General features: G+C 37.2%; 1 protein-coding gene across 6 annotated transcripts in view; it reads left to right on the top strand.

The window, feature by feature from the left end:
* Nucleotides 1–10456, top strand: part of TMPO (thymopoietin) — a 28743-nt gene extending 18287 nt beyond the window's left edge. For 2 of the 6 annotated variants that reach the window (XM_027656575.1, XM_027656585.1), the window contains exons 4-9: nucleotides 162–262; nucleotides 4983–5102; nucleotides 5212–5307; nucleotides 5870–5980; nucleotides 7216–7310; nucleotides 8569–10456. In XM_027656575.1, coding sequence (XP_027512376.1) covers nucleotides 162–262; nucleotides 4983–5102; nucleotides 5212–5307; nucleotides 5870–5980; nucleotides 7216–7310; nucleotides 8569–8860 — 815 coding nt within the window. In that variant the 3' untranslated portion in view covers nucleotides 8861–10456. The remainder of the gene's footprint in view (nucleotides 1–161; nucleotides 263–4982; nucleotides 5103–5211; nucleotides 5308–5869; nucleotides 5981–7215; nucleotides 7311–8568) is intronic. The other 4 variants (XM_027656559.1, XM_027656567.1, XM_027656593.1 and 1 more) reach the window with 4 other exon arrangements.
* The last annotated feature ends 4971 nt before the right edge of the window (nucleotides 10457–15427 follow it).

Here is a 15427-nt window from a genome sequence, read left to right as displayed (position 1 = left end):
TAATGCAGAAACATACCTGTTTCTCACAACTTTTTAAGGAAATGTTAACTCAGACTTTGTTACCTATTAAAGTGAATTTTTATTAAAATACAGTAGTTTTCAACTACTGGTACAACAACCAGTAGTATTATAGAAACTAGTTATATTAAACCTGGTTGCAGATCCGAAGACTGAGCTGAGGCTTGAGAAGAGAGAACCACTGAAAGCCCGGACGAAGATGCCAGTAGCACTCAAACAAAAAAGAGTTGTTGAACACAACCAGGTATGTTTAATTTAGTGGCACGTGGAATAGCTACTAACTGCAGGTGATGTGCTCACTAAACACCTTACTGTTTTAACATAATCACATTTGACTAAGTGAGCTATGCAGTTTTTTTAAAGTTCTTTCAGAAAGCCTGTTCTAATACAGCATGAAAATCTTGTGAATTAACTATAGGTGCCATTTTTAGCCTGTCTAATAATGTTCAAAGTTTGACTTTAATGTTCTAGTCTGACTTGCCAGCTGCTATAGCACCTCCTAGAGAAGAATAGTAGGCAACCTTAACATGTTTAGTTTTGGAAACCTGACAGGTTTTTAAGTCACATGGGCTGATGTCATCCTGTGGGATGTTTGTGATCAACTCAATTTAATAAAAGAAGCAGTTTCTCAAGAAAAAGAAGTTTGGAAAAAGGGGTGTTTTTTTTATTTTTAAAAAATGTTTTTAAATACATACATATCAAACCATGTATATACATGATGTATATCTGTGGATATATGTCTGCATTTTAAATAAATCTGTTTAATGACTCATTTAAATATAATACATGAAGTAATGTATTTCAGTATATGCCTAGGTGTGTGTTTGTATACGCATATAGTAGCTATCTATATAATATTTTTTCTTCAACTGTGTTTGTAGTAGCAGTACTAGATAGACATGAATTTGTTTAAAAACTGGTCTTGAGAAGAAAAATAATAAATACCAAGTTTAGATCTGGCTGTATGTACCACTTGTCCTTTACTTATCAATAATATTAGTTCTGTTGTCTTGACAAAAGAGGGATTTTACAGAAGCGCTTTAGATTTTCAAACTGTTCAGTTCTGGATTTGGTAGTTGGTGGCTGATCTGTCCTTGTGATGTGACAGTGTAACTAGATACACTGTTCCCCAGCTTAGGTTAGGGGGTCTTTATGTTTTCATCTACCCAATAAGTAGAGAGCTTTTGCTACAGTAAAGGACTTGTATAGAAAACATTCAGTAATTCAGAATCTGACTTGTTAATTGCTTGGTGTATTTTAGCAAATCACAGTGACTTTTCTGAATGCTTCATGGTAAATGCTAGATACTTGCAATTTAGATAGTGTGTGTATATAAACATGCTTTTACTATGAATGTCTCTTAAAGCAGGTAACATGCTTTACCTTATTATTTTCTGTGTGATCTTGAGTAATACAGTAGAGTTATGGAGATTTATAACTAGTTCTGCTTTTTTAAATTGGATTTTTAGAGTACAAGCTGAACAGATTTCACTTCTACAAATCAAAATACACATGTAACTCAACACACCAGATGTTCCTTACTTATTCAGGGAACTTCTGCTCGTGATGGTCTTCATAATGGACATCTGAATCTTTAGATTCTTGTATTTTAAGAATTACTTTTTTTCTAAATTGCTATTCAGCCAGAAATCCCTGCCAGATTCAGTGTAATAGAGATATTTAATTCTGCTATGAACAAACAAAAATTCTGGTCTTCAGGAACCCACTTATAGAATAAAAGGCAAGAGTTATATAGTGAGGCATTTTTGTGACATTTTCAAGTGATGATTGTTTCACTAAATTTTTGGTCATTCTATTTCACTGTATTAATATTATGTTATTACCTGTTTTGTCTTGCAATCTTACATATGCAGTCTAGATGCAATATTTTGCAACTTACATATTTTAGTTACCAGTAGTTAATGAAAGGAATATCACTTGATTAATCAAAAATTGATGTAATTTCAGAATTATGTCTAATTCCTTAGAAAATGTAACTCTATTTTGTTAAACCTTTTACCTTTCAACTCCTGATCTCTGTGTTAAAAAAAAAAGAAACCAACAAAAAGCAACATCTGAAAAACCCCTAACAAACACCCCCCACCAACCCCCACAAAAATTTTCTTGAAGCCAAAAACAGCTTAATGATTTTGGCTAGCAAATGTGTGCAGTTATATATTTGATGAGAATAAAACCTGAAGATGGAGAAGTTTGGAGGTTTTTTCCTTCTATGGAGTCGGATCTTAGGTTTTCAGCTAGTATGTCAAGGGACTATACTTGTTTTGCAGAATTATTGCAGTTGTCATGCACTGTGTGGCATTGGCTTAAAGATTATGAGGCTCTGAAGAGTGGTGGGCAGTGTGGTGTGAGCAGACTTCCTAGTTACTTCTAGGTCCTGTACAGCCCTAGTTTTAGCCCAGACATAGACAGCTGACAAGATTGTCTGTCCTTTGGCAAGGATAGGTGTTGCTTTTCTCTTGAGAAGAGAGAGCAGATAGGTAGTCACTAAGCAGACTGCTGCAAGAGAAGTTGAGTGGGGAGGTTGAGCAGGCTTATGGACCTTACCAGTTAGTTAGCAGTGGAGGGCTGGATGAACTTTAGCTCAGCTGTTTGTCTTTAATTATGTTTAATTAGCTCCTCATAGTGAACTGGAAAAGTTGGCAGAAAACCCTAATTTGAATTCCTCTTTCTAATCTGGTAGGTGAATATAGAATTCAGACTCTCTCTACATATATACTCTCAGGCCTCACTAAATGGCAGTGGACAGAAAGAGACAGGCTAAACAATAAATTTTAAAGAGTAATGTACAACTACTCTCTCTCCTTGAGACAGTGTAAAGTGACATTCTGTATGTGCTGTGTTCCCCTCCTCCTTCCTGAATTTTTTTTTTTTTAATACCTGGATTGTTGGTTTATTAAAAATAAAACATGCAGCATTGCAGCTGCTGACGTACAAATTTTATGTGGCATACACCCAATAAAAAGCTTTATAAATGATAACTGAGGTGAAGTCATAACCTGTAGCTTCGCTGCTCGTGAGTAGTATGACAGTTAAAAGCACATGCTGAATAGTGCTTGCATACCTCACCACTGTAGCTTCTCTGGTTATGTAGATGTCGGTGTACCTAAACAAGTGTTACATTCTAATAGGACTGGAGGCCTGCTCAGTTGACAGTGAGGATAACCATAACTATAGACAACAATTTTTCTTTCTTTTTTTTTTTATTATTTTGTTTGTTGACTATGCTCTGCTGAAGTATGGTTGGGTCATAAGCAGTAGATTCTTGTTTTTTCCTAGACTCTTCATGCAAGAAAAAAATTGAAACTTGTTACTTAAAACATATGACTGAAGCATCTGGAGAACACAGAGAGGCAGTTATTAGTCAAGTACTTTTAACTTTTCATTAGAAGATAAGTAATTCCTGGTCAAACAGTCTGGAAGGGGGAGCTCTCCACTATTAGGATGAGAGAATTGTCTTACTGCCTTCTTTAGTGGACTGTGTTTGAGTAGAACCACTCTGAAATTAGTATTGTTCCCAAAGCTTCTAAAGAACACCTCTCAAATAAAAAGTCTGAGGTTGAGGTGGGGAGCCATGATTGTAGGTTGCAGATTAAACATTTCTTAAGGAAGAGAGGACAGTGTCTGGTGAATATTTAAAGAGGGGTTGTAAGATGTTTCCTCAGAAGTCTGCTTAAATGGTAAAGAAATTTTGAGAATTAGGCCAAAATCTACAATTCTACATAAAACACCTGAATCTGTTGGGACCTGAGGTCTGTGCATTTGGTTTTTTAAAGTACTTCAGTGACTTTGGAATAAAGTGAAACACTTGTGCTCCCTCTGCTGGGTATGTAGTTGCTATAATATAGAACTCGTCACAGAATCATTAAACTGCTCAGCTTCTAGTTTCACTGTCCCCTCTCAATAAATAAATACTTTTCAGCCTGTTCTCTCAACACATTGTTTTGGGGCTGATGGTGTTCTAGTGAAGTTATTTCTGCTGTTGGACCTGTAAGTGACACTTGCACCAGTGTGCATAACTTTGATCAGAACTGAGTGTGACTTCCAGAAACTCGGTAATACATGAGGTGTTAATGAGGTGTTAATTTGCAAGATTTCAGTTATAACAAAGTAACAATTTTTATTTCTAAACTTAACCAAATAAAAAGGAAAATCTTATATGTAATCTAGAAGAAGCAGGCCCTCATCTCCCTTTCCCTCCTGGGATTAGTTTTGAGGAGGATATTTTTCTTGAGCATAAAACTTGAAGGAAAGCATAGGGAGTGATCTGTGTTTGTTAATGGCTATAAGAGTTTGGCGTTTTCTGTTGTTACTTAGATTTGTAAAGACTTGTGTCAGGCTTGATCTTTTAAGCCTATTGTTATGTGAGAATTTTTAGTTTCACCTCTCTATGTGGAACCTTTTAAGATTATAAAGTATCTCCACATGACCCCTCTGGAGACCCCTGGAGATTAGTTCCTGTTGAAATGTAGGTGGCTGTGCATAAACCATTCCTGTCTCTGCTTGAGAGAATAGAGCCCTATCTGTGTGGAGAAGGAGATGCTTTCTGCTTATCCTCATAGATTTTTTTTTTTTTGGTGTGTGTGTGTGTAGGCAGGTAATGTAATGGGCCTGAAAGCTTCATGTTGTCTGCCTATGATTTCATGTGACTACTCACAGTATTAGTTAGCTCACTCTATTGCAGTGAGCAAATTAGCAGATTTTACTGTTGGGCATTATCTACTCAGTTCTGTATTTAAACATTAATGTGCTCTAATGTTGTAAGTATTGTGGTCAACTCTACTGACTCTAGCAGGCTATTCATTATTGAATGTATTAGGATCCATTTTTGTGATCGTAGACATATTTCTTTTGGAGTATGCATGCTATTTTAGCTTTTGGTTGTGAGTATCCAATGTTGGCAGCTGGTTTTCATGTATGTGATCATGTGTTTGATGCTTGAATAGACCTATTCTCAAGATGAAGTTACTGAGACTGTCTGGACAAGTGGATCTTCAAAAAGTGGACCTCTCCAGGCATTTTCTAGGGAGTCTACAAGAGTGTCAAGAAGAACACCAAGAAAAAGGGTGATGAGAGGCTTATTTTAAGACAAGCTTTTTTTTTTTTCTTCTCACTGTTAGGGTCCCAGTGGCTATTTTATTCAATTGTTTTCTTTTGTTTGTTTTAAACAAACAGGTGGAAGCTACAGCACAGTTGCCTATAGATGATGCTGTAATATCAGAGAGTACTCCCATAGCTGAAACTATATTGACTTCAAGCAACGAGACCCTAGTAAATATGCTTAGTAAATATGTTTAATCAATGGTGCAAGTGGCATTCTTCTGTAATGTGTCTTCACTGACAGAATCATTCTGTTTTGGACAGATGAAATACTGTTTTAAGGAAAGTAAGACTATTCAGTAGTCTTGAAACTACATATTCAGTGTCTGGTTTAGTACCTAATGCTGTTCACTTTGAAATGGGACTAGGTAGACACCTAGGACCCATCTGATGTCTTCTTGGGGGGAGGGTTGAAAAGAACCAAGTTAAAAGCTTAGATATTTTTCTTAATTTATTTAAGTACATGCAGAATATTTGCTTTTAAGTTTGGCTTTTCTCGTGAACTAAATAGCTTTTATGTTTCTCAATGGCTTAAAAGAAACTGCTTGGAATGATAAGCTGTATGTTTCCTGTGCTTATTTCGGAGTATCTGTTACATAACCTTCTTGAGTTAACTCCTAACATGCATATATTCAATGCACATAAAGGTTTTGTTGTTTGGTTCTGCCACCTTGCCCCCTTTCATTTTGTGTCTTGGCTGTCTCTGAGTTTGAACAATTTTGAATCTCGGCAGGTTGTCAATAGGGTGCCTGGAAATTTCAAGCATGCAGCTCCTACGCTGTCAGTCAGTGAACTCTCAGACATGCCCAGAAGAACACCAAAGAAACCACTGATGACAGCTGAAGTAAATAAATTAAAACTTAGATTGCTCTTGCTTACTCTTTGTGAAAAAAATTCTTGTGTGTATGTGCTTACTTCTGAGTACAGAGGGGGTGGAGGATGTCATTGCCTAGGTGACAGTCAATATAAATTAGTGTTGTCACATGACATGAGAGAGTATAAACTTATTTTTATCTTCCCCTTTCATATTTGGGGTGTGTGTGTGTGAAAATCTTTTTTTTTTCTTTTTCCTCGGACACATATGTTTTGATGTGTTATTTCTCTGTTTGCTGCTCTTTTTCTGAACAAAATAATTTTGTTTTTCTTTTAAATTCTTTGAATAGCTCAAAATAGAGCAGAATTGGGCCATCTACCTTTGATCTTGTAGATCAGCCTATCCTGAAAAAACACAGTGTGCTTTAATTTAGGGAATCAAGCAGTAGGATTACTTTAGACCAAACACCTGAATTAAAAAAGCATCTGTAGATTCCTGTCAGTTATCAAGAAAGAAAATAATTCTTTTACTGTTAACCTATTCAAGCTGTCAAAACTATATCTCTTGGAGAACTGTCTAAAGCACCTGCAAGTATATGTAATTGTGTTAATGTAATACTGTAATATTCTGGAATATTACGTTGCAAGATAATGCTTGTCTGAATTTAAATGGAGTTCATTGCTTTGTGTAGTTACTGTAGATAAAACTTCTGTTAACACTTCATTTACAATATGACTGGAATGTAGACTTATTTATCAGATAGAAGGTTATGGGAAAACTTGATGTTCTATTCCAAGCTGCTGATGTTTTTTTCTATCAGTATTTTAATGTGCTATTACAGCAAGAAGAGACAGATTACCCACATCAGTGCCTTTTTAATCATGTTCACTACAACCAATGTTGTGATCTGCTCAACACAGCCATGATAGAGGTGATGGTTAAGTTTTTGGTTTGTTTTTTTTTTTTGGTCATCTACATCATTGGCTGACAGGTGTATAGTATGTATACAATATATTTTTTATCTTAAAGGAAACTGAGGAGATCTCTGAATGCTTTAAGATACCAAAAGTGACCAGACTTCTGCCAATAATTAAGGTTAAATGGAAATTCTTAAACCCAAGAATTAAACTTCTTGGGTATCACTGGGTGACTCATTCATTCTTACAAATTGCACATGGTTATGGTCACTGAGATAGCTATGCAGACACTTTTTGTTTTTCTTTCTGCTTGGTCTACTTGGCCTCTAACTGTTTTTGGCTTCCTAGGTGCTGGAGAGAACTGCTACAGAAGAAAGAAGAGTAGAAAGGGATATTCTGAAAGAAATGTTCCCATATGAAGCATCAACACCTACAGGAATTAGGTATTTCTAAGGTTTATGGGGGCTTGTTTGTCAGTTCTCTTAAACCAGTTTAAGCTGAATTATATCAATATAATCTTTTGATTATATTGATAGATTTCTGAGGAACAGTTTTTGCGCTTTAGCTCAGTGACATTTTTGATGGCCACCTAGTTCTTCTGTTCTATATACAAGTTTTGTTAGCCAAAATAGCTCGTTCTTTATTTAAATTGGGGGAGGGAAAACAGGGTAGTACTATAATAGGAATTATTATTGGAACTTCTAGGTGCTGGAAGTTAAAGGGAGAGGGCTTTTCTGTGGTAATGACTTGCAGTATTTAAGTTTTTGGCTAGATGCAACTCCATTAGGTCTGCTGTTAAATTAACGTAAAAAGTATATTTGAGTTTTCTTTTGCAAAGCCAAAAAGAATTTTCTCATACCCTATCTTTTTCTTTAAGTAGCAGTCCTGTTGTAGTCAAAGATTACTCTTAGCATGAATAAGATGGCATCTAGGAAGGGCTATTACATTTTTGTGTGCAACTTTATATTTAAACAAAAATTTAAGCAACCCTATGGTTAATTAGGCAATTCAAAAAACTCTGCCCTGTTAAGAGAATGAGAAAGTTTCCTTTTGTTAAGATGTGAAATCATCTCCCGTGTTTCCAACATATCAATTTTAGCTTCAAATTACAATGCAATTGCATAAAGTCTGAACCATATGGAAAATATACAGTACCAGTTACTACTTCTGTGGTGTGTTGCTGACCACTCAGGTTTGCTTTCTGTTGTTTTTGAGGTCTAGTTAAATCTAGACCACTTTTAAAATTATGCATGTATACTCCTTGTCTATAAGGACTTGGCAATGTATGTGGTTTTTTTAATCCTTACTGCTTTGTCTTCTGGCTCTGTATATTGGCTTAGCCATTAGAAGATATTTTATTGGCCAGAGATAATCTTATGATTAGAAACTCCAGCAAGGCTGCATAAGTGATCATTAAAGAAGCAAATAGAGACGCTTCCTAGAGTTTTACTGCCAGTTATGATCCTTTTATGTGGATAGGGTAAAGTGGCATTTGAGAGTTTTTTAAGGGGTGTTTGTTTGAACACTGAATGATTAACTTTAACATATCTATGATTACTATTTTGGGAGTTTGAGGGATATTTCAGGTACTGAATTCACCAGAAATAATTTAGTTCTTAAATTATACTAAAACTTTCCTGTGTACTTTAGATTGCTCTTCTAAATATGCAGTATTTCAATTTGGTTTTTTTTAATTAACAGTGCTAGCTGCCGTAGACCAATCAAAGGAGCTGCTAGCCGGCCTATAGAGCACAGTGACTTCAGAATGGATGAAAGTTTCTCTAAGTATGTTGAAAAATATGGTACCTCGGCTGACATCAAGTCGGAGAAACTACCAACAAAAAAAGAACGGTCCATTCCCCTGTGGATAAAAGTTCTTCTCTTTGTTGTTGTTTCAGTCTTCCTGTTTTTGGTTTATCAGTCAATGGAAACTAATCAAGGAAATCCTTTCTCTAAATACCTGAATATTGTCTCTCCGGGCAGTGCCAAATGAGTATCTTTCTGAAAGGCACACCCGATTTGATCTCCTGTTTTTAATTGTAGAGAACTCTTCTGCCCTCTCATCGGCTCAAGGACTTCTTACAAATAATGTGATTGGAACTTGATAAATTGGATAAATGAAGAAAGATAATATTAAATGGACATCGGTAACTTTCTGGACTTTGGACTAGTAGGAGATCACTGCCATAGGAGTAACATTTTTTTAAATCTTTGAACTTTTTGTAGGCTTTATTTTTTTAATGTGGACATCATTTAAATTCACTTTTGAGAAAATGTATATTTGTTTTTGCAAGAACTTGGAAGCTGAGAAGGGCAAAAATGTAGTAAAATGTGAAGCTGTGTTTTTAAAGCTTTTCCTTTGTACAGAAAAGAAGTTGTACTTCTATCTCTAGATTATAGTGGAGGAGGATTTTAACATGGGATAAAGGGAAATGCATTTCTGTATGCATTTTTTCAGTAACAATTTGAATTTGATCTCTTAGGGTGTAGAGAGAGTACAACAACCTTTTCTGTAGATTACTGTAACTTTTTAGTAAATGTAACTGTAAACCTGTTTGCATTTCTGTAAAAGTCTTAGTATCATATTAGTAACTCTGTTTAAGTGTAACTTCATTTAAATGTATCCCTTCATTTTAGTGCTTACAGTGTTGTAGGAACTGAATACAAAACTAATTGGCAAGAGATGTCTTAGAGGAACTTATTTATTAGTAATGTGTGGAAAATAAAAATTGCATCAATATAATTTGCTACTAAAATGCTTTTTTGGGTCAAGGTTATCCGAAGTAGTCTAAATTCCAATTTAAGCAGTGGTCTTTTTTCTTTTTTAAAAAAGCGAGGTCTTTCCAACACAGCTTTATGTGATTATCTTTGAGTATTCACGTAGAGAAGTATTCTCAAAGTGTGAAAATTCCATATGAAGTTTTATTCTTGTATGAAGAGGGCATTGCTGCATTTTCTGCTACAGTTTCATCTTTTAAGGTGAGATTTACTACTTTCATGCAGTTGACTATTTTTCTCAGTGGAAGCATGCTGAAACACTCTCTATTGTGTAACTTGGTTGAGCAGGCAGCTGACTTCACTACTACCAATGAAGAGTGATAAGCAACAATTTTTTTAAAGTGAATGTATACATTTTTGGTGTGCTTAAATCTGCAGCATACAGATGTTAAGTCTTATTGCTTGGTACAAAATTGCAATAAATCATACTACTTATTCTTAAAGTGCTACTTATAAAACGCTGAGAACATTAGTTAATAGTCAATATCTTTTTACTCTAGGTACAATTATTGTGTAGACTATAGCAATGGGGAAGCTTTACTTTCTGTGAACTTTGGGACAAACATGGTAATTTGTAGCAAAGCAATAGGTTTGGGGTTTTTTTTTCCTTTTTAATTTTTTTTTTTTTTCCTTCTAAACTGCTTTTTTGAGTAATCTAAATAGCTAAACTTGTGTCCATCCTATAGAAAATTGTAACATAAGACATTCACTTTTGGTGTCAAAAATGCAGAAAAATAAAAATGATTTTAATGTGTGTGGATTTTCCTTATCAAAATAAATGCATTGCTGAAAGGCAGGAAAAGCAAGACAACTGATGTATCAGTGGTGTCATTTTATGCTGCTACAGTCTTCCATACTGAAAAAAAAAAATTAAAAATCTGATAGTAAGATCAGTTCATGTCACTTGGCGGGAGGAATATTCAGCATTCTTGCACAATAAGAGTTCTGTACCGTAATCCTTAAGCCTATGTTAGACCTTTAATTTGGATGGGAGGAGAAGCTAGCCTTCATTTGCTTTTCAGTGCTTAAGGAGCTTCCTTTTCACTTTAAATTATCTCTCGCACAACTTTGCTGCATGTTTTAACATGAAATACATCTTTCTCTTCTAGTTACATGAAATGCTTTCAGTTGACCTCCTTCAGGGATACTATTAGCATCATTTAAATAAAAACAAACCACAAACTGAACTGCGATGCAACTAATTTCATCATTCTTTCATTTTGCACTGGTTTGGAGAATCCTCTCAGCTTCAGTGTTACTTCACAGATGGTAAGGAGTTTTCTACATAAGTCCTTAAAGTAACTACATGTAGGTCAGTTGTAGTTGGAAGGCAGTGCATCTTCAAGAAATTAATGGGCTTCTTATACTTGAGGCATTTAATGGCGTGAAATAGCCCTGAGACTCATACCTTTCTCTTCCTTCCTCCCCTGGCCCCACATACGGATTTTTCAGCGTACCTAAAGCTATTTATATTATTCTAAGAGTAACACATGTAGTATTAGCTGAATAGTTGTATCTGCTTAAAGCCTAAATACTGCTGTGTAAGTTATGCTGAGGTATACAGGTATACTGTAGTCTTTGTATCAAAGTGCTGAAGCAATAGGAGCTGGTGGGTTTTTTTTCCTTTTACACACTTTCCCTTTTGTTCCATTAGTTCATCTTGTCTCCTAGACAAAGGCAGGTTAACCATTCAGAACCAATCACAAAATAGAGCAATTTTATGGAGCAGTATCCAAAATCCAGTAGCAAAAATTAATGGAGTTCTGATGTAGTAAGTATTGTTTAAGTCCTTTTTGGGGCAAGGGCTACAAAAAGCCTGGAAAAGGCCTGTGAAAGTTAATGGGCATAACAGTGTTGTTTTGACTTCATGGGGTTTGTTCTCATGATTGGTCATAGTGCTCAGAATGCTGTGCTGAGAATATGGCAGGTCTTGATTTAGCTGTCTGAATTAGAGCTATTACAGAGCTTGTGTTTTTCCCTTTAAATTGTGTGCTTATCTTTTAACATGTATACGGTCTCAGGAGCTTGGTATCAGGCTGCAAATCACTAGAGGATTTTCACTTGCGGTTTTGAGACTTAATTTTATGGCATGTGATCCATGGTGAGACTAGATGAGTAGTGTCTGAGGCAAGAAACTCTCAAGGATCTTGAATTTAAGTTCTGTGTGTGTTTTGGAACCTTGATTTGTATTTATATAGGAAACAGTGTGAAGGAATGTCTTCTCCAAGTTTACTTTCTATAACAGCATGCTCAGTACTGCCTACAGAATGATTTCATGTCCCTCCTAGGCTTAGTCTATGTGTGTTTTGATTTGTTTCTTGTGGCACAACTTACAACACCCTTCATGGTATTAAAATTTCCTGCTAATTACCTTCTTAGATGGTTTTGTGGACAAAATATCTTTTTTAAAAAGTGTTAACTAGTTTATACAGAGTTAAAGCAGAGAAGCTGAGTACAAAAAGAATGCCTTTAAGTAATAGAGCTCTGGAAAGAGACTGTTCAGCAGTAAAAAAAATATAATTAAAGTTGTGCAGCATGTCTTGCTTTGATGTGGCTAAAGTTACATATTGGGCTGAAACGCTTTAAGAAATATTTAAGACTTCATCTGACTGATTGGAATAGATACAGAGGTGGGTTGTGATGTATAATTTTTAATTTTGTGTTTACAAACATAGGTGTTCTAATATGGCTTTTAGTGTGTGTGTGTGGTAAGTCTACCTGTCTTTGTCTAAGACTGTCCTGTGACCTTCGCTTTTCTTTCTCCTGAGGGAGTGTACCAGGCTGCTTTGCACCAGTGCAACAGCAAGCTACAACAGATGTATAGTACATGCATGTGTTCATACAGCTCAGGGTCTACAAGTTAATTCAACTTGTAAAGCAGTCCTGAGGTGGCATAGAAACCTCTACTATGTATGTATTGATATAAAAAAAAATCCCACAAATTTTCTGTCCCACCTCACTTTGAAGTTCTTTTTTAGCATTGGTAGTCTGTGGTTTAAAAATGGTAGCTTTTTTTATCATGGCCTTATTCATTTATTATTTAGGTTAAAAATGTTATATTTTATGGAGGAAGAACATGTAATATCTGAGAAGGATTTAGATTTTAAAAAAGTTTACTAGATGAGGACACTCATGACACCAACTAATAAGAAGAGAGGAGGTTTCACTACTTTCTGCTTTCAGAGGATGTGAACTCCTGTTGTTTAATGTAGCAAGCTTGGATACTGCTGAAGGAGATGCTGCAGTGTTAAGGCTTCCCTTGGGCTGTGAAACCTGATCCATTGCTGACTCTTTAAGTCCAGAAGCTCTGGTGTTGAAACCAGGAAAGTGCACATAAAATATACGCACAACAGGAGCAGATGGTGCTGTGCTAACCTGGTTATCAAAGGTGTGGATGGTGGTTTCACTATCTCATTGTATATTTTTGAGAACAATGTCACCTGGAATATTAGCTCATAAGAGCTTTGATTTTGTTTGCAGGCTTCACCAAAATTTTAGAACTGTAAAAGTTATTGTAAGGCAGGAAATGGCGTACAGTGTCCTGATTGTATACTCTTTAGGGGGACAGGAAATGGAGGGGGGGTCATGATGGGTGTTAATAACAGAAGTATATATGAAATTAAGAAAGTTTGGTGTTGCCAAACTGGCATTTTCCTAAACTGATAAAGCTTAAAGAGCTGCTGATTAAAAAGATGTATTTAATTTACAATAGCCCTTTTTACTGTGAATCTGACAGGTGGGCACCAAAAGGTAGCATCTTTAAAGTCTCCATCTGTCACTACCTTCAATGTGTGTCAGAATTCAGAGTGAGGTGGTTTGAATTACAGGCTCTTGCTTCTTTTTTTTTTCACATCTGGGAAATGTTGAAGATATTTCTCTGTGAAATGGTACGCATTCAGCAGGAACATGTATTATCCCTGTATTTTCATGGGGCTATGTTAGACTGCTGTTTAATAGTTCTTGTTAATAGCACAGTTGTTAGTCATCAGCTAAAACAAAAAAACCCCTGTTCACAGACTGTAAATCAGAAGTTCAGTACTAGTTGAGCACATAAATTGCCATTAGGTGTCTGTAAATAAATAGCCTTCTGTTCATCCTTTATAATTGGAAGGAGCAGAGATTTTTCTATGTGTTAATCAAAAGTCTGCAAGAATTGCAATCACTTATATCCAATTTCAAGATAAGAGCCTGTCTTGATCATGTTTAGAGATTATTAATGGAAAATAAATATCAGTGGTTTTTAGATAAAACATTGCTAACAATTGCTTAGATTGCAAGTAATGGCAAAATGAACGATTCTGGCTTGTCTTCATTGCTGCCACTGGCAGTGAAGTGAACACTTGAGGCTCTCTGCTGGTTGCTAAATGAAGGTATTTAAATAATGCAAGTTTAATTTGACCTTTTCCTGGAAGGCAGCTGGAGTCTAGTTTATTTTAGAGGGACCTGACCAACCTTGATTTCTGTGGCAGTGCTATTAGGTGTGTCCCTTTTGCCTGTGTGACAGTGTGCCTCGATCAACAGTGTGCCTTGTTGTGAAACACAGTGAGTAGAGCCAAGGCCTAAAGGCTCTCCTTGGAAGTTTGATAGGAGCCACTGAGCTGACCAAAGGAGGGTGTTTCTTCAGTGTGGTGGTGCAGGTGTGCTGTTATTTGCATGTCTCTCTGCCCATAAGTAATAGCTGGGATGTTCAGTGCATGTCTCTTGCTTAGCTGGCTTCTGCACTTATGTTGTCATGGAGCACCATAATGAAAGGTATGTGATCAAGATGGTGAAAAAATGGAGTTCTTGCCTCTTTGCTAACTGGAGAGCTGAACTGTACTGTGCCAATTTTATACTATGTAGATCACTAAAATGAGTGAAATCACCCTGTGTTAGAAAAGGCATAGTTTAAGATAGGTAAGGCCAATCATGGGTCCTGTGTTCAGTAGCATTCTGCTTTTCACGAACCAGTAACAAGTAATTCTGTAAGCAGCTGCAGCTGTCACAGCATAGGCCATGTCAACATGCCCTGCAAGCTTACGCTCCAAAGGTGGAATTTGGCCATGGAGCATGCAGAGTGTGGTGGCAGATCTGACTGTGCTTGGTCTTACAGCAAGCTGTGGCCAGAGCCTCCCTTTGCTAAGGGAGTTACATCCTATGGCTTTAGCAGGCTGTGGTTAGAAAGTATTACTAGGTGCAATTTGCAGAACTGGAATCTGGGGCAATACTGAAGACTTCTTTAATGTTAAGAAACAGATGTGATGCTAGGGGTTATGGTGATAGTACTGGGCTTGGTGATGTTAAAGGTCTCTTCCAGCCTTGTGATTCTATGGTTCAGTGCAAAGTGCTGCAGAGCACGGGTCAAGGCCAGCCTGCTGGTGCCAGCAGCAGGCTGCCGCTGCACGGGGAGAGCTGGCGTTCGGAACGTCTCCGTTTTGACATTGCCTGGGGCAGGGCTGCGGGAAGCACGTGGGGTAGTTGGCAAGTTCCCAGAGCCGGGCGGCGATGGGAAGGACCAGAAGTTGAGGCGCAGGGTTTAGCGCTGGAGGGTGCGCTCAAACACCCATAACTACCGAGGAGAAGCGTGTCCCTGCCGACGGGGCCTCGGCCATCAGTCCCCGCGTTACTCGGGGCGCTGCCGCAGCCCCGGCCCGCACATACTGACACTGACCCTGGCCCCGCTCCCGGTCTCTGGCCGGGCGCGGCCCCGCCGCCGCGTGGAGCACGAGGCGCAGGCGCGGGGCGGGAAGGCGTCGGCCGCGGCTGCGCGTGCGCGGCCGTTATAGGCGCCTCCGCCAATCGC

This window comes from Corapipo altera, unplaced genomic scaffold (assembly GCF_003945725.1).
Source record: "Corapipo altera isolate COAL_440 unplaced genomic scaffold, ASM394572v1 1, whole genome shotgun sequence".
NCBI lineage: Eukaryota > Metazoa > Chordata > Aves > Passeriformes > Pipridae > Corapipo > Corapipo altera.
Note: the sequence above shows the minus strand (reverse complement) of the source record. Positions and strands in the feature narration are given on the sequence as shown.